This window comes from Rousettus aegyptiacus, unplaced genomic scaffold (assembly GCF_014176215.1).
Source record: "Rousettus aegyptiacus isolate mRouAeg1 unplaced genomic scaffold, mRouAeg1.p scaffold_m13_p_1, whole genome shotgun sequence".
Lineage (NCBI taxonomy): Eukaryota > Metazoa > Chordata > Mammalia > Chiroptera > Pteropodidae > Rousettus > Rousettus aegyptiacus.
Window position 1 is genome coordinate 136,103,271 of NW_023416284.1, and position 27,163 is coordinate 136,130,433.

General features: G+C 37.6%; 1 protein-coding gene across 8 annotated transcripts in view; it reads left to right on the forward strand.

Annotated features, from left to right (window-relative positions):
* The window catches only part of KLHL32 (kelch like family member 32), a 180,388-nt gene that overhangs the window by 14,277 nt on the left and 138,948 nt on the right, over positions 1 to 27,163 (forward strand). For all 8 annotated transcript variants that reach the window (XR_004950742.1, XR_004950743.1, XM_036220168.1 and 5 more), the window contains exons 2-3: positions 17,910 to 17,997; positions 25,602 to 25,782. Coding sequence is in view for 5 of the 8 variants with exons in the window: in XM_036220168.1 (XP_036076061.1) it covers positions 17,975 to 17,997; positions 25,602 to 25,782 (204 nt within the window). In the remaining 3 variants the exon portion in view is untranslated. The remainder of the gene's footprint in view (positions 1 to 17,909; positions 17,998 to 25,601; positions 25,783 to 27,163) is intronic.

Here is a 27,163-nt window from a genome sequence, read left to right on the forward strand (position 1 = left end):
CGTGGAGCTGTGTGTGGAGGTGCTAGTTGCATGGGTGGTGGTACTAATCCATGCAACTACATGGTGGCAATGTTCCATGCAACTGTGTGTATGTTGGAGAAAGGAATTCTAGAACAAGAGCAGTTTGGGTGGGATGGGTGAAGGAAGTTATGTGTGGTGATGCCAATATTAAATTTGAGCTGTCTTTGAGATGTTCAAATGAAGATGTCAAATGGGAGGTTAGTGTATGTTTTGGATATCATAGAAGACTCCAGGCCTGTGATACAATTTTTGATTGGAGTTGGAATTACCTAAAGATAAAGTAGATCATTGAACCAAATCTCATGGAACTGTAGCACTTAATGATTTGGTAAAAATGGAGGAGCACGGGGGAGCAAAAGAATGTGTAACCAGAGAGGAAAGAGGAAAACCAGGAGAGATGAAATCATGGAAGCCAAGGAAATCACCTGATTCAGGAAGGAGAGAGCTTTTATCGATGTTGAATACAGCCAATGTCAGATAGCTCAAGGACTGAGAATAACAGCTGGATTTAATGACAGTCACGCTAAGGTGTGCATGGGTGATTTGGAGACCAGAGGTGCTCGGCAGCCCAGCCCTCATCACTTTGCCACCGTATTAATTCCAGAATCATGCCATAACCCTGCTTGAGCAATTTCAAGAAGGAAGAACTTCCCAACTTGTAAATAGGAATTAAGAGGAGTTACAGAAAACAGAGAGATGAGCTTTTAATTTTCCTGTATGCCAGAGTTTGCAGTAGAGTTTATTTCTGGTCTCTAACTGATGTTTACTCATTTGTTCAGCAGATTTTATTATATGCATAATATGGAAGCTGGGTGAGAGGTGCTCGAATACATGTCCCAAATATACTTACAGAACAGCAGAAGAAAAATATACCCTAATACATCTAAAATTGTCATCTGGGCCTAATGTAAGCATCTCTTACACGGCACAAATTGTTGGAATTTAAGGGAAGGAAAACTTAATAGATGTTGTGGAATACACAATCAAAAATAGAAACATGAACTGCACAATCAAAAACTGAGCATGCCTCGGGGTAAGAAGCCTTTTGGAAATCTGAGATAATTAACACCTTAGGATTTAGAGTGCCACTGATAGCTCATTAGTCTTTCTTAGGTCTCATTTCTTTGTACTTTTGCAAACAAATTATTCAAATCTTTTTCAAAGATTTGCTTATCAAGTTGACATTTTGAAAAAAATAAATTTCTCTGAAAATGCTTTTCAAGTTACAGCTTTTATGGTTCACATGTTCTAATAACAAGCTCAATTTAACAGAAGTATCCAAAAAGTCAGTAATTATAGGGCAAGGGGAAGACTGTTGGTATCCCCAGTAAGAATTGCAGGCACACTTAATTTGCTTTAATTCCTTAAAATAGTTTCCCGAATGACTTAGATACATTTTCATCAAATGAAATTATAGCTGTGAGAAACATTGGTTTTATTAAGCAGAAGAGGTTTGATATCAGGTGGTAATCGTAAAACAATTCTGGTGAAGACTGGATGTTTTGGCCAACTTTGTATAATACATGAAAGCCCATTTTACCAACACCTCTCAAGAAAGCGAGCCTGGAAAAGTACCTTCTCAGTGTTTTCCTTTGGAGCCTTCGTGGAGTTTCCTGGCACACAAGGATCACATGGGGTGGTGCTGCTCAGCCGCTCTTTTCCTCTTTTACCCTTTATCGATCTGCCCCACCTGCGCAGTAAGACCCCAAGAAAAATTTGCAACTCTTTCTTCTACAGGTCTTAGTTTTCCTGTGTTGCGTGTGCATGGGATGGGGTTTGGGTGGGGCAAGTGGTTGTCACACACTTTTTTGAAAATTTAATAAATGATGTAGATTCTCTTTCTTGTACAAAATGCATGTATGCATTTAGATTCAGAAAAAGAGTGGCATATAATGTTAGAGGCTGTGGGCACTTTGAATTTATTTTCACCAATCCCAGTTTAGAACCTTCTATTGTGGCCTGTCCTGAGCACCAGGATCTGAAGAAGCTTCCTGATCCACATGTTTTATTCTAGCAGTCTCCTGCTTTACAGCCAGTGATGACTCCGCAGTCACTGCTGTAAGGTCAGGTTCTGCCACAGTTTGTAGCCCAAGGTCAGATGGCCCAACTTATCCTGGGCAATCCAGCTTGGCATTGCTTCTGGCACAGACACTGCCCTCCTGACTGTCCTTCCAGCTTATGCCTAATCCTGCATGTGCCCTGTCCTTCGGCATGCTTCCTTGCCTCCCTCTCAGTCCAAAATGTGTACACCAACGTTTAGCTCAATACCCGTTCCCTCCGTGAAAGCACTCCTGATTAGCCCTACTGTATGATATTTTTCCTTATCTTAGAAGTCCTCATCTACCCTGCCACTTAGTTGCTATGTAGCTATAAGGTATTGCCTCTGGTTGTCTTTGGTCATCTCATGTGTTTCCTTGATTAGAAAGCAGACCAATGTCTTAAGTGTTAGAGCTAGAGAGGATGTTAGCATCGAGATCGTCAATCTGTAATTCCATCTCAGCAAATCAGAAGCAGTGGTTTGCTGCAGCTGTGGTGTGTGTGTGCGTGTGCGTGTGTGTGTGTGTGTGTGTGTGTGTGAAGATTTTCCTTGCAATATCATATGAGAATCTTAAGAAGGTGAAGGGAAGAAGAGAAGGGATAGAAAGAGATTGAAAAAGCCTTTCCCTAGGTGATTCTGATGCTGCCTCCTCCCTCACCATCTCCATCACTAATCCTTCTGTGTTCCCATTCTGCAGAGAATCACTCGCTAATGCGGAATGGCTTCTGAGTTAGCCTAAGTAATGTGTAGGCTACCTGTTTCACGGCTCCCCTCCCTGCATACCTTGGTTAAAAGTTAGATTAAGCACTTAATGCCAGAGATTGGGAGGAGAGACAATAGGCACAAAGGGAAAGGAAAGAAACGAGATGACTTGTCCATGCCCTTCTCTACACATACACACACACACACGCACACTCACACGCACACTCACACTCTCACACACACACTTACACACCCCTACCTACACATACACACATATGCATACACATACTTACAAGCTGTACACGTAAGCACATTAGCACACACATACACACCCCTATATGTACACACTCACACTCATTCTCATTCCCCCATCCTGGCGTAGGGAACTATAATGAGACCATTAATATTTCTCTCAAAATAGATTTGATTTATGGTAAATGCAGATTTCATGTTCCTGTTATAGGGCTGTGCCAGCTGTTACAGGGCTGGGTGTCTTGGTGTTGTTTACACAGGATCAGTGCAGCAGTGTGATTTTTTCTTCTATTTCAAAGGGGAAGGAGAAAAACTTTGTACTATTCTGAGAAGGAGATTTCTCACCTGCACATAGGCTGACACCTACTTTCTCTGTTTCTGCTAACGCCCAACACGGGGTGATTTCACACAGGCTCTGAAGAACTCTCCACACTGATTTAGTTGCATCACTCTAATTTCCACGAGAAAGTAGACACCCGGAGAAGCAAACTGGCTGGGAGGGTCACTGGCAGAGCTGGACTACCACACAGGTCTTCTGAGGCCTCGCCTTCGCTGGTTGGGCTTCTTTGGGTTCATGGCCCCTATACTGTCTTACGCAGCGAATGTTTCATAAGCCTCCACTTCTTTTTACAGTTACGTACTTTGAGCTTCCTGCTGTTTTTCCCTTGCCATATGTACAGACACTCACCCCAGCCATCTGGGAAAGGGAAAAGGCATATCTGGCAAAGAAACGAGTATGCAGATGCATTCTTTTTGTAATTACTCAAAAGAAGGTTGTTGAAGGTATGATTTATTTAGCCAGTTCTTCAGATCTAGATTCAAAAGCCATTCTCTTGTTGAGAAAATATTTTATTTTGTATAAAACTCTCAGGACAGTCATTCTTTCTCAGTATGTGGTCTCACTTTTCAGCATGCATCTCTGACTTTGATAGCTCACTGAAAGCTAATATAACACCAGCATTAATTTGACCCCTGGCTGTATTCTTTCCCTGTCAGTTCCTGTTCTCCAGGCTGTTGCTCATGGTTATATCAAAGATGGGAGCAGCTGGAATCAGATGCCTGTGATTATTAAGACAGTAATTACTGATCATGCCGACTCCAGCAATATTAACTAGAACTTAAATAATTGAAAATGTTACCTATGAGGGAAGCATGGATCCAAGGTGTCAGAATAAAAGGCATCATCTAGAATTGCCTGAGCAATAACAAAATGTTTTCATTCTTGTTTTATTCAGCTATTGTGGCTAAAAATGCTCTGTAGAGATAACGAACTTACTTGAGTTTAACCAGTTGTCTTTTTTAACTTCTTTACAAAAGAGAATTATGTAATAGGGTCTGGAGGAATACTGTTTTGGTGGAACAAATCCATTTCCTTAGATTTCTCAGGTTATTAGAAGAGAAATGCCCCATCTTCCACAGTAATAGAATGAGTTTGATGTGCTGTGTACTTACATTGTTCCTCAGAGTTTAGAAAGTACTTTCAAACTCATCATTTCATTTAGTGTCAGCGAAAGTATTGTGGAGGAGGTAGTTTTACCCCTGTCTGATGGAGAAGTAAACATTGGCTGAGAGAGGCTGTGATTTGCCCAAGTTACACTATGAATAATCAGTCATGAGGTTGAGTTAGAACATAAGATTTGTTTCATGATTTCATAACACTTTCCAAATCTGTGAGGTGGCAGGAAACTAATAAACTCTTGCAAAATTTCTTATATTTTAGTCTTTGGTAAAATCTTCTGAAGCTACTCTTCATCTGAAGAGTAAGTAGTCACAGGAAGAAAAAAAAATGCTTTTAATACAGTTACAGAATTTCCTTCATTGGAAGAATGATCATCTTTGCTCTTAAATTTTTAACTCAGAATATAATGCTACTTTGATAATCTTTTTTTTTTTTTCCACACATAGTGTATGACTTCTGCCTTATATTGGATAATTCCAGTATTTCTGTACTGAATTTGTAGATCTCTTTTCGTGAACTACCCTAAATATTTTTATTTTAGTTTGGAAAGCATTTCTTTGAGAAATTTAATGTAGCTTCTCATCCTTCATTTTTATTTGTCGTTTGTAATCATCATCCTGTCATCTCAGCACATCGCTGTGCCAGCTCCTTGTGCTAGTTGTGGGCAATGAGTAGCTGGTCTAACCCCAGCACTTTCCAGTGTTGACCAGAATACCATATAACTCATGTCTGTGTTTTCCTTCCAAAGACCTGGAAGCCCATGTCCAACTCCCTTAGATCAGAAATCCCGCATGTACTCTAAGCCTGGAGCACGTCTAGAGAACTTGTGGGGCAAGCCCTTCTGGAGGTCACAGACCTTCTGAAGAGAATAAAAGCTTACAAGCTGAGTTTTAGCCCAGGGAACTGGTGTCAGAGCAACAGCTTGATTTCAGTACAGTGTCTGCCACCCAGATTGTCCCCTGGCCCAAGTCCACTTGGGTCTCAAACCAAAGTCCTAGAAAGAGCAGGATTCTTTATAAAAAGCAAGAAATGTAAAAAAGCACTGTTTTGACTGAAATCACAATGGCATCCTGAGTGCATGGTGGCATTGGTGAGTGGGACAGAGCTGGTACTTCGAATTTTGGTCACTATAAGAAAGGGCAGTCTTGGGCAGTGACTTCCTCAAAGAAATGGCTTTGTGGTATCTGGGTTGTCACAGACTTTACTGCCATTGTCAGTGACTTTGGCATGAATGTATATGCCCCTTTGCTGTACATGTCAGTAGATTCTGCAGCAGGCATTACTGCACAGAGTGGACTAGTAAGAAGAATATAGGGACTGAGAGGATGATTATGTTTTGGGGAGCCCGTGAGATAAATCCTGGCGCTGGTGAGCTGGTCTCTATGTAGCTGGAGTTTCTGCAGTTATGGGTTTGGTGCAAGGAAAGAAAAGGATGTTTTACGACAGTTTCTTGAAACACTGTATAATTTACTTATTTGCCATATTAATTATTCGTTACCTATAGTCTCATGTAGAAGGTATTTTCTCTGTTCTGCTCACCAATATATCCCAGGAGCCTAGAAGAATGCCTGTAATATGGTGGGCATGCAGCAAATATTTACTGACTTTTAAGTCGAGAATCTGTCATTTCACTACCTATGAACTTGGAATTATTATATTGTTTTGTTTTTGAGGACTAGACAGTGCAGAATAGGGATCTGGAGAATTATGATATTGATCAGTAGGCAGATTAAAGAATGGTGGGCATGGCAGTGGCGGACTACTTCAGAATTTGTTATTTTTATCTATTTGTCTTTCCTAGTCTTTTAGCTTAGAAGCAGATTCTAACCCTCCTCCTACAGACCCTGAAGTTGGTCCTAATGAGATAATCACTCTTATATCTTTCTTTCTTCTTTCTTTCCCTTTCCCATTCCTCCAGACAGATTGTTTAATGCCTTGGTTGTTAAAAGAAGAGTAAGGTTTAGCATAAATGAGAGGTGGCTGGTAAAGGAAAAAGAAAGATAATGGCCATAAAATAAAATGAGCCTTGAACGTTGCTCATTGTTAGTTCTAGATATTTACCAAGAGTGGGAACATGTTTCATTTTAAACATCTTGCCAGTCATTGTAAAGTGTGACACTTGACTAATTAAATGATTCAAAAATTTATGAATAAAACAAAACCAATTTTCACGAGCATCAATACAGTTTATTTCTTTATTCTAGGAAAGAACTATCTCTTAAAATCCTCATTGAAAAGGACATTGTATAGTGAACATAATGAGCAATGCTGTTCAGGTATTTTTATGGGGTATTGCGTCTCCTTCTCAGAAGCTTTCGTTTATCCAATACCTCAGTCTATAGAATGATGGTCATTCAGAAGTACAGCAGGGAAATAAGACAGGGTTGTCGTCTGTAGACCATTTTACTCTAATGATGATGATGATGATGGCTAACACTTTGTAGATTTTATGTTCTTAGTACTTATATTGACTCATCAAACCCTTATAATTGCTGTGATGTAGGTAGTGTTATTAACATTAAGTACTCGTCCAAGGTCATATGCTAGTGGGCTGTGAGTGGAAACAAATAGTTTAACTACAACCTTTGCTCTCCTATTTGCATGCTAAAAACTTTTCTGGAACCCAAAGCTAGATTCTAGAGAATCCACAAGAGAAATTAAGCTGAATATTTTTCAGAAGATTATCTATTATAGCTACCATCTTGGAAATCATAGAGCAATTATAAGAGAGGTTTTATTTCCTGGAAAATCTCTGGACTCCAGTTATTCTTAGTTGCTAATGCCAGAGGCAACATAGTCTATGATGAGGGGTGTGAACTCTAGTCAGACTTGCCTGAGTTCGAGTTCCATCTCTGCCACTTAATATCTCCGTAAACTGGGAAAGCTACTTCAACTTGTACCCCAGATTTGAGGTTAGGGTTATATCCTCTGCTTGTAGATCACTGTAGGTGGCATTTCTAGCAATTTCTCCAGAGAGAACAGAAGTATTTTTAATAATATGTGGATAAAAAATATTTAGCTAAGACATTAGGCCATTCCTGGAATGTAAAGAAAAAAATTGTGTTGTAGATGAGCAAGTCTATTTTTCTGTGACATACATTATTGAAACCATGGAATATGATTTTAGCATACTTTCTTCATGAAATAAGACAATGGCTTGTTTTCACTAATAGTATATATCACTGTATACTATATATTCTATATAGGTAGGGTATTACCGAAGGGCAACATAATTTTCATTAGAAAATACACTAAAAAAAAAATCCAGCATTATGTGAATTCGGATTTTGTGCCTTGGGAAAACTAGGATTGCTAAAGGAAGGATTCTACTTCAGTCATTGTGAACTATCAAACATGATGGATTTGACAGCCATTCTTCCCCTCAGCCTCCCCCACACTATTCTCTCTGAGCTTTGTCCTCCCACTTGTTGAGCTCACCCAAGCCTATTGACTGAGCCAAGAAAACAGACTCTACTCTTCTCCACCTCTTCTTCTGACTCATGCCAAAAAGTCATGTAGCAATTCAAAACATGTCTCAAATCATAAAACATGATGTGGAAAACTTTCTTGTCTCTGACTTTGGAATATTCTTTCGTATTTTGACGTTTGTATAATCAAGTGATATATTTAGATTAACCTCGCTTTTTCAGAGGCTTTCCCTGACCCCTCAAACCAAATGCCCATTGACTGTTACACCATTGCTGTTTTATTCAATGTAGCACCATTGGCATTCAGTGTTTTCTTATTTGTCTATTTGCTTTTTCTTCCTCCTTGAATGAATGTTCTATGAGAATGGGGACATCTGTTTTGTTTTAAACTGTTGTCTGCAGGAGGAAGGATAGGCACACCGTCAGAGTTAATATTTTCGAATGGATGAGTAGTCCTAAAATCCTCACACATTTCACTTCACATGAATTGGGTTTCCATAGCTCCAGCTCTGATGCTCTAGTTAATCAGTCTTCTCTTTTCATCATTCTTTTTCTGTCATCCTTCACATCTGCCGGTACTTGTCATCATTACTCATTAACCCAGCTCCAGAGTCTCTGAGTACATTTCCATTGTTGCCAAACATCATTTTGTATAATGTCGACTCATTTAAAATTTGTTGAAATTTGTTAATTTAATTTTTTTAAAGTTATTATTTTCTACTTGACTGAATCATACATAACAGGATTGTGCAAATTAATAACATTTCTTATTTAATTTCATTAGAAAATGTCTTAAGAGTTCCCTGGTGAGATTAATGATTTTGCATTGTTTACAAATACATATATGCAGTGTAATTGGTATTGTAATTCAGAAAGCACCACATGCCTATCTTTCTTTCCCCCTAACTTTGAATTGGTTAAAGGTACTTAGTGATATCAGTTAAAATTAAGAAAAAGAAACTCAGAATGTAGTTTGCCACAAACTATTGGAATTAAACATACTCATTTTAAAAATTAGTGCTCAAGTCAATATTCTGTGTTCTCTTTGATAATTGTGAAATTATGACTTTGGTATTGCAAGGGCTCATTATATTTTCAAAGTGCCTCATCTTGCTGCTTTCATTATTCTGTAGGTAGGGGAGGGGAAAAATATTTTTCTTTGACCTTTCTAATTTCTCACCTGAGTCCCTGTAAGAAAGGATAAATTAACAAGAGAAAATCCGAGATTTACTTAATAAAAGTTTTATGTGACATGAGAACCTTGATTCAGAAATGAAAACTCAAAGAAGTGGGTAAACGTGAACGTTTTCGTGCTAGTTTTGATGAAAAGTGGAAAGTCTCGGATAAACATGACAGGATGAAAAACAGCGTGAGCTAAGTGTAGTAAACTGGGGGAAACAGCAAGACTTTATTCAGATTCCTCCCAGCCACTTGGTGATAGGATGCTCCTTTCCTCCGGGCCTAAGTGGAGTGAGAGTTTAATGTCTGCTTCTGGGGAAAGTCAGAAAATCTTCCCAGCCCATTCTGTTTCTCAGGTTACTTCAGCTTGAATTATTCAGCATGCAAATGTGCTGTATTTTGGGGTAGTGTGTCCTGAACCTCCTTATGTATAAAGGAGGACAATGTAATATTGTCTTAAAATTGAAGACTCTCAGCCACAGAGTTTTTGTCAACATTTTAAAGCTATCTTAATTATTAAAGGATAATGAAATTTGAATTTCGTTTTGGTCTTGATATCTTGAGGTCATTAGGATTATGTGTGTGTTCTGTAAGAGTCTTGGAATGTCTTTTCAATAACTGAGAAAAGTGTTTTTGGAGGTGTCTGGAACTTCTGCATTTGTGGTGAAAGTCTATTAATTTCCTAAACGAGAACAATTTATAAACAGTTAATTTATGGGCAAGTCTTCTAGGAACAAAGCTCCTGACAGAGATGAGTGGGACATGGTCTCTGCCCCTTCACAGTTAAGATTTCAGTTAATGTATATAGCTCATTCCAGCTAAAGGAACTTAAACTCATGCCCACGTCCTTTCTTCTACCTTACATCTACTCTTTTTAAAAAGAAAATTATGCTTTAAGAAATGATTGCTTTATCACCTGTCATGTCTAAAAAACCCAGACATTTTGCTTTACAAAGTCATTTTAATCTTACTCCTTTACATGCATTCCCAGCGTATGGTAAATGCTATTTAAATGTTGAATGAATGAGTGAGAAAATGGTTAGTGAATGGTTGGAGTAAATTCTTTGTTATTCAGCCTGGTCAGATCTGTGTTTTCAAGGAAAACCATTTTTTTTTTCTGAAAAAATTGGCATGTTTCTCACAGGCTTTCCATGTAAGTACAACACATTCAAAGAAATAGAGGCCTCTCAGTTATACTTTTGTAAAATTAGAACCCTGTACTAGTTGCTGATGCAGGATAGCTTACTGTTAAAAAGGTTGGGTTCTGGAGGTAGATTGCTTAGGTTTTCATCCTGACTCCTATACTGGTTGTGTGACCTTCACGAAGTTACTTAATTTCTCTAAACCTCAATTTCCTAATCAGTAAAATGGGTATGACAATGGAATTACCAAAAAGGCTTCCTGTTAACAGATAGCTGATTGAATATATGTCAATATTACATCTTCAGCTGGGTTCTTATTTTAGAAAAGTATAGCTCAGAAGCCTTTATATCTTTTAATGTGTTGTACTTTTCATCTGGAAAGCTTTTGTTTTCTCTCTGCTATCTTCAGTGCTTCTCCATTTAACTTTCCTCTACCATTCTAATCCATGTCCATTTTACCATTAGTAGCCAGTATGGTGCAGCAAAGTGTAACAGAGCTGGATCTGTGTGTCAGCTTCACCAATTACTAATTTATTTTCACCTCAAGCATTCCAGCTTGCTGAGTCTCTACCTTTTCTTCTGAAAAATGGACCTATTTAATTCTTATTGATCACTGTAAGAATTAAATGTAATAGTGCATATACTTGTAGCCTCTTTAATTAGGTGCTTAAATTATAGTGCTTCCCAAGTCCTAATGCTTCTTTCAGATGTAAGGCACACAGCAGCTTTTCAAGGGAAAAATAGCATATTAATTAATATATTGATTTAAAGTACCACCTCAGTTTTAGAAAATTTAAAATGAGAAAAAAATTGAACATCTCTCAATAGAAGAGAATATCTTGTATTATTAGAGTAATCAAATGTGGATGTTAATGCCTTACTTTGCAGATTATAAACTGCTCAAAGGGCAGAGTTTGAACTACATCTAGATCATAGGTTGGGTAACTAAACTGTATGTTTTCTATTTGTTAGAAGGCAGTTATTAATCAGAGGAGACTATTTACTATCTGATGAATAACTTTCTTTACACTATTTTTAAATGAAATAATTTCATAAATGAAATATATTGTTTTGCTATACAATAAAGTAAGTTATTTATCATATAAAATTTGTATACTAACAAAATGTTCAAGATCTGCATTGTGCCATCTATAAAGATGCAGATGGATGATTTAATTTTCAGTGGTATGAGAGCTATAAGAAATTCTTTAATAAAAAACGTTTCATGGCAACATTTTTCAAAAGCACCTTAGGATGTTATAATTGCAGGTTAGGTTATTTTGACAAGACTGTGTAACTGATCCAAGCATTTTATGCTTCTATTCATAGAGGAGTGTTGGAGCTAAAAATTCAATTAAAATAAGAGCTGAAAAGGGGTGTGCTAATGTCACTGGAGGGAACTGACTTAAACATTATATTTTACTTTTGTTCCCAAGGTCTCCAACTGTATTCATAAGGGTGAATAGATACTTTATTCTTGTTCTTACTAGGGAAAATTTTGATAGTCAGTGCAGCGTTTTATTCTTTTAGGGCATGAATTTCATAATATCAACTCACACATTGTGACTCAATACATGCAAATATTCTTGCTTGAAGATCTCATGCTCTTCATTCTAAAATGGGTATCCATTGTACTTTTACTTTTCCTGCTTTTGAGGATTTTGTGAGAACATTAGTAATTCCAAGAGATTCAAGATAACAATGATAAAAAAAAAAAAGTAGATCCTGCCTATATTGACAGTTTATCCTCCAAACTGGGAAACAAAAGAGAAAATGTAGGTGTAATTAGTAATGACACTGGAACAGGCAAAACTGACTATCCCAAGATGAATGGTCATTCTGCTTAAAGAGCTTACTGTATGGGGCTGGGGTTTTGGGTGAAAATGAGGTGGAGGCAATAGTCTGCCTTCCGTTTCTCAAAACAAGTAATTATATAGCACGCTGATTATGCTGTTACTGTTGATGAGTAGGTGTTATTGGAATGCGTAGAAGAGTAATTATCTCAGACCTGAGATGATCAGGGAGGCTTCTTAGAGGAAGTGACATCTAAGACTTGAGGGATGAATAGGAGCCAACCAGGCAAAGAGAAAGAAGAGAATAGTTCAGCACGGTTGAATAGATCTGCATGATTGTGACCAGAAAATAAGAAGTCAGGTATTAGGATATAATTCTGGAAATGTTGGCAAGTGTGCCATTTTAGTTAATTTGACTATCACAACAGTTTTAAGCAGAGCAGTGAGATGATCAGATGGCTAAAGGCTTTTGACTATATTTATTTGACTGGCCTGTACCTGGGTATCTTGGCTTGAGCTGGATCTCCACATCTCCCAGCATGTGGAGATGGGCAGTATTCCCCACTTCCCTCTGTGGGTGGATCCAGCAGCAGGACTACGTTGGAATGGGTGTAGTAGACATTTGTGGTCCTGTGTGACAGACTGGCGGGGTTACCCGTGGAAGGCAGCTCAATAGAAGGGCCCCAGAGGAAAATAATCTCCCAGAATTATGTAGAAGGCTTACAGGTGTATATCCCTTGGCCTTACAATCAGAGTTCTGGGAGATGGCAGATGCTTCAGGCATGTGGCCAGTGCCTCTACACTCTGGACCCTCATCCCGCTCTGCTTGAGCCCCCACGGTGCTTATGCAACCTGCGGAGGAGAAGACTATGGTAAAACAAACTATGCCCAAGAGTCTAAGCAACTTCCCAGAGGAAATTTCCTCGAAGAGTGATGGGTTTTAGCACCAGCACAAGGTGAGCACTGATTGGAAAAGGGAACACAAAAGCCAGATGCTCCTAAGGAGCAGTATTTGAGAGGCAGCTGTCTTAGTCCAGGGGGCCTCTAAGGCTGGTGGTTTCTCAAAGTCATCCATGACTCAGTTTTGAGCAGAACATCAGCTATCCCCAGCCTGGAAGTATGTGGTCGGAGGCCTGGCACAGCCTGTGAGCTGAAGAAGCTTGGAAGAAACTGGCAAGTCGAGTCAGCAGTGGCAGGAGAAGGCCAATTTGAATTATAGAGCAGAGTGATGGCGAGAAGGCAGCCAGGGCAAGGGCTGGCTCATAGTGGGCTGTCCCCTCTCCTTAGAAGCTGTATTAGTTTGTTAGGGCTGCTATAACAAAGTCCAATAGACTGAATGGCTTAAACAACAAAATTTTTTGTTAGTTCCGGAGGCTGCCAGTCCAAGATAAAGGTGTCAGCAGGGTTGGCTTCTTCTGAGGCCCCTTTCCTTGGTTTGTAGATGGCTGCCTTCTTGCTGTGTCCTCACATGGTATTTTTTCTGTGCTTGCGTGTGTCCTAATCTCTTCTTATAGGGACACTAGTCATATCGGAGCTCACCTATATACCTCATTTTACCTTAATTACCTTTTTAAAGGCCCTGCGTCCAAAACAGTCATCACATTCTAAGGGGCTGAGAGTTAGCACTTAAACATGTGAACTTGGGGGGGACACAAGTTCAGCCCATAGCAGGGACTTCTTTGGGAGACACCAGCCAGTGGTGGTTGCAGGTCCTGATCTCCTGCTGTTGGCTTCTATGGGTCAGGCAGGCCTGCGGCCATTTGAGATCCTTACACAACAACCGTGAATGTGTTATGGTCCCATTTTTGACTTCCAGTGGTGGATAGAGTACCTTGTATAGTAACTTACTGTGTCTTTGGCTCTCTTAGATTATTGGGAACTCTGTTTAGAATCAAAGTTGATGTTGCCTTAGCTCTGTGGCCCTGACGATAGGTGCCCATGGCTCTTGGTCCTGGTCTCGTTAGCACTCCAGGGTATGACTGTGTCCTGGGATACATTCCCTTTATTAGTATTAGGTGTGTTTAAGAATGTGAATTGGAAGCTTGGTTTCACCACTCAGCAGTTGTGTGGCTTTCAACAAATTATTAGACCTACTTATGCCTTGGTATCCTGATCCGTAAAAGGGGAGAAATAGTAAGATGCCTGGTGAATTAATTAAGGTTAAGGAAAGCAGTTCCCATGCTGGACACTTATTAAGTGCATAATAAAGGTTGTCCTGTCATCTTTATCATCACCATCATTATCACCCTTTCCCTTTAATGTGACACTAAGAAACAACTATACTGCCACATGCGTGATAACCTGTGCAGGCAGAGGAGGATGAGCATTTCCCCGATCCTTCTCTTCGTGTTACCTGAGAGTCCATTAGTTTGTATTTCTTCTCCCAGCCTCTTTATGGGGTTGTCTTTTATTGGACTTTCTGTCAGCTAGTAACAACAGCCAATGTTTATCAAGTATGCTACAGTTTCAAAGTGCTTTTGCTTTTAGTTTTATTCTGATACTGGTCCCACAAAGTATAATTTATTATTATACCAATTTTATATATGGTGAAACTAGGTCTTGGAATTAACTGATTTGCCTAAAGTTAATGGTCTGGTAAGTACTGGACTTGGGACACAAAACCTTTTTCTGTTTACCTTGTTTTTAATGACATACATACAAAGTACATAATTAATGTAGAAACATTATAAAATACAGATAACCAGAATTTTATAAAAGCTTTCACATGATGATAATTATTATTAATATCTAAAATATATATTTTTCCAAAAGTACTTTTACATAATGTAATATGTATCAATTATTGTTTATCTCTTCATGCATGTAAGCATTTTTTCATGTTAATTAAGTATATATATATACACCATCATCCAAAATTACTGCTTGGTTCTCCACTGAAGCATATACACTGTTTAACACGTCCCTTAACATGCAGATTGCTCCTATTTTTTACTTGCATAAATGCCACTCCAGTGGATCTTGTATGTATACCTTTGCATACTTCTCTGATTAGTTCCATAGGGTTGATTTCTACATGTGGAATTTCTAGATCAAAGGGTTTGCCCACTTAAGGCCTTTGATGCATATTTACAAATTGCCCTCTGGAATTCCTGTACCAGTTTAAACATCTGCCTGCATATATAGAAACATCATTTTCCTGTGCCCATTGGCCATCATTGTTTTTTGTTGACGTGACTGGAAAGAAATGGTATCTTGTTGATTTATTCGCATCTTTATTACTAACCAGAGGGAACATTTTTATATGTTTGCTATTCCTTTATGTCTCTACTTTGGTGATTTTTCTGTTTATGCCCTTTGTCCATTATTTCCTATGGCATGATTCATCTTTTTCCTTGTTGATATGTAAATATATATTGGCAATGTTAATGAATTGTCTTCTGTCTAGTGCTCTTTTGACAAGAGTTGTACAGATTACTAAGGTTTTAAAAAATTTTTATGTGGCTGGTAAGCTATACTTCCTCCATTTTGGTAATTATTTTTTTTAATGAAATACAGAAACATTTCTTGAGCCCTGTTAACCTTTTCATGTTAGATTCTACCCAGGGCTGACTATGTTATCTAACATGTTGCTCTCTCCCAGTTATGCTCTCAATTATACTTTTAAGAATATGCTCTCTATGTTTTTATCCAGGAGATGGAAGAGTCAAGCTTATGTTTATTGAGCACCACTGTGTACCAAACACTGTACTTAATGCTTTTGAATATGTAAAATGTTAAGTAGAATAGTATAGAAGACCTCGAAGCTCTGGTGCATGAGCTTTTACAGATTTTATGGATATTGGCTCTCCTTTCCTAACTATAAGAGAATGGTTACATCACCCTTTTTAAAACGGTGTGTTCAATAATTTAATAAGACTTTGCTTTCTCTCTGTTAAAATATTTATCTGGGATTTTTGTGCCGGGCCAGTTTACACTGGTTGTCTGTATGTCCTGGTGATCTTTGGTCTGATCCAATCTGCAAAAAGATGTTAAACCTTTTGCCTTTTGATTTTTTCTCCTCATAGGATTATGAGAAACACATTACATCATTATATCATTATATACATATTTATGTCTTATATTGTTAAAAACTCATTAACTGTATTTCTTCTATAATTTTCACATAATCTATATATTTTGATTTTAAATACAGTAGTCCTACTTATCTGTGATTTCACTTTCTATGGTTTTCGTTTCTCATGGTAAACTATGGTCCAAAAATATTAAACGAAAAATTCTAGAAATAATAAGTTGTGTGCCATGATGGAATCTCACCGTCTCGCTCCATCCCGCCTGGGATGTAAATTATCCCTTCGTCCAGCGTATCCATGCTGTGTATGCTCCCCGCCCAGTAGTCACTTGGTAGCCATCTAGATTTTCAGATTGACTGTGGCAATATTGAAGTGCTTGTGTTCAAGTATTTTCGTTTTTCACTTGCTTATTGTGAGCTTTAAATATATTAGAATTTCAAAAAGATTAAGGTTTTTTTTAAACCTCTCTATAATAATAAATATTCTTTTGCTATTTTAAAGTTCAAATGACCATCTCTGTTAGTGTTTGCGTTAGGCTATAATAGCCTGCAGTTTATAACCTAGATTCTGAGAGGAAACTAGCAGTGACAGGTTGCTAAGAAAGTCTCTTAGCTTATTAAACAATGTGCCTTGAATTATTCTCATGCTCTGTACTCTTGGTCATAATGGATCAATGGGAAATAATGTTCATCTTTAAATTTGTCCAAACTTAAAATTAGAAATAAATGAAAGTATAGACATTCTATTTTCAATAATTGAAGAAAACAAAAAATTAAAAAACAATTGTATGCAAAATATTTAAAACAACTTAATGTTCAATAACAGTGGGATATATCATAAAGCAAATTATGATATATCCACATGAATTACTGTACAGTCATACCAACTGAGGGTTTCTATGCAATATAACAAATACTGCGTTTTAGTTACGTTGGAAATCATAGTGCTCTCTTTTGTACAAATCAGCAGAAATATTTCTTTTGTAAGTGTTTTCACCCTGTTAGCACTTTTCAAAATGTAATTGAGACAGAAGGGAGCCTATTTAAGATTATCCAGATTAGAATTAATTTTGCCACTTGAGTGTATTAGAAAATAGGAGCTAGACCCTTTAACGAGAACTGTGAAGCACAGTCATGGTCCACATCCCAGACTGTTCAAGTAATTTACTTTTCTGTTTAGAGTTACACCAGTGGTTGAAAACAAAGGCTGTGAGAGGGGCTAGAGAGTTCCAGGGTGGGATTAAGTAAGTATATAGGCAAGGAGCAATTTCAAGCTTGACAACTTCATCCTATTATATATTTCCAATTATGCTAATCTTAAAGCTCCTGTTAGAATCTGTTTTTCATTTTCTACTAATGTTCATCCTCTCTGTATGCTATTTTTTAAATCTAGTTTTTAGAAATCTGCTCCTTGGGCATAATAAAATCATCTTTCTATAGATGCTTAGCCAAAACTTACTTGGTTTAACTTAATTTCACTGATATTCATGTTTTGAAGAAAAGTAAAATTGCAGAGGATAAGTCAACTAGTATTTATGGTTAAGACCTTTGTAGCTTTATTTTATCAAACCTGATTTTTTTTTTTCCCTTTGGCTATCTGATATTTTCTCTGGTGACCCGAGTTTAGTTATTGTTGGTTCTCAAACATATTTTGCCTTAATCCCTGAGGTTCCAATAAATCAAAAAACTTAAAACACATAAAAACATCTTAACCATTGTTTATTAAAAAGAACATTCAGTTAGCATGTTATACCTCACCTATAAAACTCTTTGGCAATTCTAAGGCATTAGAATCATGAAGACTCAGAGTGTGCTTTTTTTTGCATTTAGCTCACTGTGCTTTACTTTTTTGTCTTTTTATTCAGCTGGAATGCTTGCTGATTCCTCTGTGAACTTCCGAGGCTGAGACCCTGAAGAACCCAGCTGGAGAATGCCGTCTGAACGCTGCCTCAGGTCAGCCCTGTAGGATATGTCCTTGCTTGGTGTAGTCAGCCCTGAAATAGTCACACTACCCATTTTAGGACTATGTGCAGAGCAGGGGCACAACACATATTTGTAGTAATTATGCGAACCAGTCAGAGTGTGTATAAAGTTAGTATGGTGACACCAGGGCTAACTGCTGTGATCTAATTACTGGTCAGACCTAGAAACACTTCATCATTCTTTGAATGATACTGCTTTTTATCTTTTTCTTATTTAGGATGCTAACCACTCTCAAACAAAAGGTATACTGCTATAAAGGCATGTGATTTAAAAAAGAATCAGAAAACTCTACGTATATGTATATGACTATCGTCTCCTTAAAGCAGTCACTTTGGGGAATGTGATCTATTCTGAAAATACTCATAACGTTTTCTTTTCGTAATTTATGTATTTAACATATTTACTGAGCCAAGTACTCTACCTGGTGCAGAGGATCCAGCAGTGAATAAAACTGATAAGGTTACTACCCACATAAAATGTATGTTCTATAGGAGAAACATATTAAAGAAATCACGCCAGTAACAATGCAAATGTAATTGTGAAAAGTGCCTTGAAGGAAAAGTACAGAATTAATAGAATGAAGAAGTGTCTTCCTGAAAAGTGCTCTATAGTCAGATTTGCAGGATGAGATGATGTGGGGAAATGCCGAGGGCAGGAAGAAGCTTGGCATATCCTTCAAACTAAGGCTCAGTCAATAAGGAACCACAGGGCATTCCTTTGAATATTCTCAGAGGAGGCAAATTTTTATCTGACTGTGAGGAAACAGTCAATGGGATCTTCATAGCAAAGAATAAGAGAGGTGACAAACCTGGGGAAATACCTTTTTTTTAAATGTTGGGAATTAGGTATGTCTATGAAATAATGAGACCAGCTTTCTTCCACATCTCTGAAGCTATAAGAGATGACTGATTCCCAAAATGTGTTCAGAAGTGGAGGCATTGCTACAGCCAGTATAGTGCCTCTGCACTCCCCAAGTGAGTCTATTGCTCTAGATTAGTGATTCTCAATGGGGGATGAGTTTGCCCTCATGGTACATTTTGCAACATCTGGCAACATTTTTGGTTGTCACTGTAGGTGGGGGTCCTATTGGCATCTAGTGAGTAGAGGCCAGGAATCCTGCTAAATGTATTAAAATGCCTAGGACAACTCTCCATAGCAAAAAACAATCTAACCCAGAATGTCAGTTTCAGTGACATGGAGAAGTCCTGTTCTAGATGTGGCATTCAGCCAGTATAGCACTTAGAGACCATGTTGTCTGTCTGCCACCACCTGAGCTAGGTAACTTTTTTTTGGCCACCAGGATCCATGTGCGTTCTTCTCAAAATGATATTTTTACTTTAAATCTTCCATCTCTGCTTTTACTGATCAATTCCAGTCTTACTACCATCTGCCCTCCATAGCACCATCATCTCCATAATGGTCTCTCCTTGTCTACCGTGAGGGCAGAGCCCTCCCTTCCCCACCTTCCTCTGTGTTCTGTGGAACGATGCTTTCACTGTCCTAATGTCATTGAGACCTGTCCTCTCCTGAGGCACCGTTTCTCTTGCAGCCCTCTCAAGTGGCGGCATTCTAATTTCCACACATCTCATGCATTTTAGGCATGAGTAGAGAGATTATTATCACCTTGGGACATTTTTTTTGCTTCTAGATCATTTCTCTTCAAACTGGTTGGTCGAGAAACAACAAAAACAACAAAGACATTTGCTTCTGAAGGTGGTGCTCTTCAACTCTCTTACTCTTGCCTCCTTTCAACTGCAGTCGGTCATTTTCCCTTATTTACTAAGCATTTGGCACCTGGCTTACAGTCTTGTTCCTTATCACAAATTCTCTACAACTTCTCAGTGCCCTCAGTGTTTGCATGGAGGATCTGCCCAACTTTGTGGTCTTGGTTCTTCAAACTGCTTATCTCCAAAGACCTTCTCCCTCCACTGAGCCACCAGTTCCTATGGTCACACCTTGGACCTTGCATCCCCAGTAGTTGCTCTGAATCTGAAACCGCTAGATAAGCCACAGGACCTCTTCTTCAGGCTTACCTGTTTAGCCGCCTCCACTCTGGTTGTACTTTGACCTCATTGCAATGTCTCATCTACTGGTCCTGCTACTTTCTACCAATCTAGCAATCTTTTTTTCCCCTTCATTTCCTTTCTTATCTAGTTAAGATTCTACCACTCTTTTGAATTCTTAATTTACCTTGCTCCCTGAATTTTTGATGCATTTTCCTAACACAATCTTAACTCAGATGAACCCAGATATTCATGTTTCCATGCTTACATGGACCGCTAAATCTTTAGATGTAACAAGCTGAAAATGCCTAGAGTTTTGATATATTTCTGGTCCACTTATTCCTTCTTTCCTACTACTCAAAGGGTAGTTATTTCCCACAACTGAGCCCAGCCCTGCTTCTGCGTTTTGAATCCTGTCATTCTTATCTTCTCAGCAACCTTTGACTATTGATTGTCTCTCAACTGTGTTCTGGAGACACAGCTGTGCTTCTGTTACCCTTTCTATGGAGATGAGTCACAGATTTTCACCACTAGCCAAGACCTCTTTCTGAGCTCCAGATCCTACACCATGCCTCCCTTGTCCTCAGGGTTCCAGCCATTAACAATCTGTCACAGGATTATAGCACTTGCTGTTTCCCCACCAGGAAAACTCTTCTTTCCACAGCAACTTGTTCTCATCCTTCAGCTCACAGCTCCAGCATTACTTCTTCAGGGTGGCCAGATTATTTGATTAATGTGTAATTGCCATGCTAAACTGAATGTTCCACAAGGGCTGCTACCAAGTTTGGCTTATTTACCATTATATCTCCAGGACCTAGTACAGTACCTGGCAAAGGATGAATAAATGTTTGTTGAGTGAATGGATGAAGGAAGGAATGAAACGAAACTGTTCATATATAATAAAGTTCCTTTCTGCATAGTCTTCATTATTTCTTAATCATTCTCCAAGTGTGTTGTCTTCTTTACTTATTATTTTGACCATTGCTATTAATAGTTAGCATTCATTTTTAAGTATTTGCAAATTATGAAGTGTTCTATAAAAAATAAAATAAAGTTCCATTATTAGGTCTTTCAACAGCCTTACCACTTAAGTGAATAGGATTGTTTTAAGATTAATGGGGTTGTATAATTTGCATATAAATATTTTGGCTATGGAATTAAAGTCGTTAGGGTACTCACTTGATAGTACATCAATAGAATGAATTGAGACAATCGTGAGTAATTCTATTACTATCAGGTGTTTTTTTCCTAGTCTTTGTGTAGTCTTTTTTTTTAAATTAGGCTTTTTATGCTACTTGACTGCCTTTGATAATGTAAGTATATAATAACTTATTGGTGGCCTTATTTAAAAACTACAGTATATTTTTATATATCTAAATACTAGGTAAACATTGATATAGAAACTGACTTGACTTTTTAGATTTGAAATGCAGGATGTTTAAAAACAAAACTGCTGTTTTGGAATTTAAATCTTAAAAAGTAACTGAACTTAGTCAAAATTTCTTTTATGAAAATGAGACCCTGAGAGATTTCTGTTATCAAAAATGTTAACCCTACAAACTGGAAGTATTGATTTGCATTAAAGCAGTGCTTCACTGTGAGTGGGGCATATACCATGTTATGAACATCATGCTCTGCATTTGATTTTTTAGTTTTTGCCATCAATTTCAAATTGAAAGTTAAAAACTTGAAGTCATGAATAGCCTTGTTCCCTAAGACATCATTTATTTCTTTCCCTGTTACTGGATACTGACATAAGGCCAATCAAATGGTTGCTCCCTGGCAGAACTGAAAAGCAGTCTGCTGCTCAGGGAGTCTGGAGCCTCTGCTATTGTACCCTCAGAGGCTGGGCCCCATGAGGTACTGGCACAGCCATGCTCATCGGCAGCCTGACAGGTGCCTGAAGCTCTTATAGAGTTCAGGTGGAAAGAAATAAGGGACACATCTCACTGAGAAATTGTACACTGTCCAATAGAACCATAGTACAGACCATATTTATGATTAAACATTTTCAAAATGTTTTAAACATTTTTTAAAAAGGCAAAAAGAAACAGGGAAAGTTAATTTTAGCTATTAGTTTAACCCAGTATATCCAAAATATTATCGTTTCAGCATGTAATCAATATAAAAATATTAATGAGATATTTTGCATTCTTTCTGTCATACTATATCTGAGATCCAGTGCACATTTTACAATTGCAGCACATCTCAATTTGGTCTGCCCTTATTTCAGTGGTCAGTACTGACAGTGCAGTGGCTGTTATATCGGACAGTGCAGTTCTAGGGGATCTCTCAGGGGAAAGGCAGTTGGCCGGGGTTGGCTTAGGGAAGTCAGACCACACTCTGCACTCACCCGTGAATTTTGAGGTGGCAGCAATGCTTTCCTGGAAGACCTTTCCCAGTTTTAGGACAACACTCAAATCTGTATACCCTTGGGAAATATGCCTCATGTATTATGGTTTTTTTTGTGTTTTTTTTTTTCAGTATTTTAGGAAGTTTTAGGAATATGATTTTCCTTTCTTCTTTGTTTCCCAAATAATGGAAGAACATTGCTCTAAATTGGGAGGTTTAGCATGCTAATTTGATATGTTAGAGATGCCAAGGGGGGTGTTCGCAAGCATATGTCTGCTCCCCATATTAATGTAGACATGGTACATTATAGTCTTTCATTCACTTCCTCCTGGTTTAAGATTATTGACTTTGAATGGGCCCACTGCCTTCTAGCTGTGTTCTGTGGCCACATATGCCTTAACATTTAGAGGATTGGGGTCTTTTACAGATTTATATTTAAGAGTGAGTGGGAAGTTACTTTCAGAATTCAATAATGACTTGTGATTAATAGGCCTTTGTTTCTTGCCAAATGTTGGAGTATTTGTTTCTGCTTTTAAAGATTCCTAACATATTGGTTCCAAAAATGTTTGAAATCTTGTGCCAAGTTTTGCCTTAAATATTTAGCCTGTTGTTTTCTTTAAGCTTGAATATTACAAGCCCAGCTGAATGATCCTGTGAAATTGTGCAGCATCACAATTGTTTCAGAGCTGAGCCCTTTATTCTTTGCCATTTTCAGTTTATAGCTTTTCTTTCTCTAGCAAGATTTGTTCTCTGTCAATAGATATCTGAAATGCAAATACTGATTCAGTCTTAATAAAAGGACGTGAATTGTATATTTGGAAAATGAGTAAGGAAACATTTTGAGGTGATTATTTTAATATATTATTCTGTTCTACTACACATAAAATTTCAAAATATATCAAACATTTAAAATGATATTAAAAGGAAGAAAAGTTATGAGAGTTTCAAATAATTTTGAGGTTATAAAAAAATATTTTCTATTTCAAAAGTTATTAGTTATAGAGCAGATACATATTTCGAAACATGATTTCTTATCATTGTCTCATGTTATTATGTTCATGTACATTATTTTTAAAAGGCAACCTTGATTTTAACATTAACTGTGCATAGTATAAATATACAATTAACACGGACCTTGTGATTTTTCTCATTGCAATCACAGATTTTTGAGATCTTCTTTACAGATTATCACTTTTTTGTTTTGTCATTTTTTGTTTGTTTAAGCAGGAGGGTGAATTATATTATTGTGTTCTTGGTGGCAGGTTCTCAAAGCAACTGATCTTGGACCTTCGGTTTTCTTATGTATAAAATAGAGATAATAATAGTACCTGACTTGTAGGATTTGTTATGAATGTTAAATGAATTAATAATTATAAATCACTAAGAATAATTCATGGAACATAGTAAGAGTTTTGTGTTTATAAAATATATAAAAATATCCTTTTTTAAGGAAAGATTTTTAAAAAAATATTTCAAAACATGACGTAGCTGATAGAATATTTCTATTCTGTCTTCCCATTTCTTTAACTGTGCCATGCTAATTAATCTCCATTTTAGGCTTTGCATAGAAATTTGTATTAAAAAGTTATTTATGTTTCTGAATGTGGTTTTCAATTGCTGATGAAGTCTGCTAATAGTTAGAGGCACTACATGAATATTCGATAACAGTAACCATTTCAAAACTCACTGCTGCATTTCAACTGAAAATAATCCTCCCACCTTCCCACGAGAACTTCCTGTATCATCACCTCCTGTCAAGTGTTTTCTTTTTTCTTTCAATAGTTCTGACATTTCTGAGGGTTCCCAGTCAAAAATGTCCAATAAAGCTTTCTGGATGCACACTAGCTTTTCACAGGAAGCATTTGGTTCGCTTTTAAGGTGGTGTTATTTGTGCTGAATTGTAATTTACCAGTCAACTAGTACCATAGACTGGGCAGAGCCCCATCAAATAAATTAACTCTGCAGGCAAAGGGCAACTCCTTGGCCCCCCTGAGTAGTTCTTTCACACTTAACGGGAGAGATTGGATGCAGGAGTTGTCAGGATTGGAGAGACGATGTTCAGACATCCATATGATTTCACTCAGCTTGGAGAAGAGTCCACAGGCCTGAAATGAGGGTTGATGGCTTTTGTTCTTATTCTGGGCATAATTTACAACTGTTGCAACTCATTTGTCTTAGTCCAGTGACAGTTCTGAGATTTTAGAGCACTGTGGAGATTTCACAGATCTAAGTTGGAATTGTTCATAGCTGTCTACAAATTCAGTTTGCAGTTTGTGTTTATGGCATTACTTTAACATTATTTTAGGAAGATCTGGGTTTTATCTAGGAATTTTGAAAGGACATGGGAAGAGCATTTTAGAATGAGGTAGGGAATGAGGGGGCAAGTTTCACAATGGGTAAATTTAGGAATTTTGAAAAACAAAACAAAAAATTGTATAGTCATTCATAAATATAGTACAATGATCGCATAAAGACATTGAAAGATAAAATATCGATATATTTTACTTGCAGCCTTAATTTTTTTCACTTAAAATGGCATTTCTTTTGATGTTCCCCTTGTGGTATATAATTTCCCAAGTTTAATAATAAGCCACTAGGATTTAACTAATTACTTTCTATGTGGAATGGTCACTGGCAGCTGTTTTTTCCTCTAACCAACACTTTCTCAGTTTTGTTTTATTTATTAATGGAGTATTGTGTCCTGTGGGGAGACTTGGTAACTTCCAGGATCTCTGGTGAGTCACACAGGTCCTATGGGTTCAGTACTGAATCAGTGTATGGCACCAATTATGTTCTGAGCCTGTGCAACCCCACACAGGTGGAACAAAGCTAAAGAAGGAAATGGAGAGTTAGGGCTGGAGTCACGGAATGGAGAGAGTCACACACAGATGTACACACATCCAGATACGCATTCACTCAAGAGATGTGCACAAATGAGGGGACAGCAGAGGCCTAGAGACATAGATGGAAACACAAATTCAGAAAGAGAAGCACTAGTAGGAAAGAAAAAGAACCCTGAAGGGGTAAGGAAAAGAGAGAGTTAGAAAAAAGCAGAGCAAGAACATGGTGGAGAGAAAGAAAACAGGGGACTGCAAAAGTCCCACTCCTATAGTGTGTTGGAATCCGTATTCACTAGAGGGTGTTGCAGGAGTGAGGTGGTGTGGGGGCAGCCAGTGCGGGTGAGAGGAAGAACACTGACTCGATTGCTCTCATTCATAGTATTCAAGAAATGCTGACAGGCCAGAGGCTCTGCCACTCGGAATCTCACAATGATAGTGTCCTAGCAGCACTGAATCAACAGAGAAGCGACGGCATCCTCTGCGATGTCACCCTGATTGCTGAGGAACAGAAATTCCATGCTCACAAGGCAGTCCTAGCAGCTTGCAGTGACTATTTCCGGGTAAGTTAAAGTTCTTTGTTTGTTTCTCTTGAGATATCAATAAACAGAAGTAAAGTTTCCTGAAGGGTCATATAACCATCAGCCAATTTGATGATAGTCCTGAGAGTTGTGGATGTTGGGGTTCTTTTCCTGGACAATTAGGTTGGGGCCTCGTTGAGATCCTCCTTTAGCTGGATATCTGGTTGTCCCGCCATTGGGACCTCCAGACCTCTCCTTTGCATTCGAGCTGAGGGGCATTTGACACTTTACCACCATAAGAAAGTATAACATTATAGTGCTCCATAATGGGGGCGTGGGCCAGAGGTAAGATGTTTCTAGATTCAGGATCGAAAGGACAATCTTTAAACAATCAGTTAAACAAAGTCCTTAAATACATGTAGCGCTTATTTAGTACTTTCTGTGATTCAGGTGGTTGAAAGAGGCTTTTATATGCATATCTCACTTAATCCTCACAACTCATTTTACAAACATATACACATACTCTAAAAATCAACATTTTACATATATGGAAACTGAATCTCAGAAGTTAAATAATTTGAGATAACTCTAAGTAATAAGACAGTTCCTAAGTGGCAGATCTAGAATTAAAATCCATGTCTGACTCTTAACTAGAGTGTTGTTCTACCTCCTATGTGAATATAAGAAAGAAAATCTTGACAATATTAACCAGAATATTTTGAAATATTAATTTCTGAATATATATTATTTAGTTCTTATTTAATTTCCTTTTCAATGTTATTTTGGTTAATACTTTCAAAGCATAACAGCATACAATATCTATGTAAATGAGAACATAACTTTAATTGTGAATTTTTTAAATTTCCTTTATCAAAGTCTCAAAATAACACAGAAACCAACTTAGGCTCCTGAGCAATTTGTTGGTTTGATTTGTATATTTCCAATAATAATCTTGGTTTTGATGTTTAAAAGACAATATCAAATGCATTCAGTTACCAACTAGCAGTTACAGAGAATTTTCAAAGATGTCAGATCATAAAGACTTTTTAAAAATGTGTTTTAAATGTGATGAAACCTAGTAACATAGAAGATAAAGAGGTTAATTACTTAAAATGTCTAAAATAAAAAGTAAGAATTTAATTCTAAACTGCAGAAATGAAGCAAAATATCTGAAAAGTGACCTTTAGTTTCATTAATGTAATGATACATTTTATACACTCTCAAATTTTGGGGCATTAGTCTTTTAGAAAGGTTATTTCATTCAGAGGGCTTTTCAAACAACGTACTTTGGGTTGTTTATGTAAAACACATACATTATAGGGGTTTTGCTTTTCTGTAGACCATAATATAGCCCTCTTAATGTTTAGGTTTTCTCCTCCTAGGTCTCTGCTGGTTGAGTTTTTAATTTAACTTTGAAAGTGGT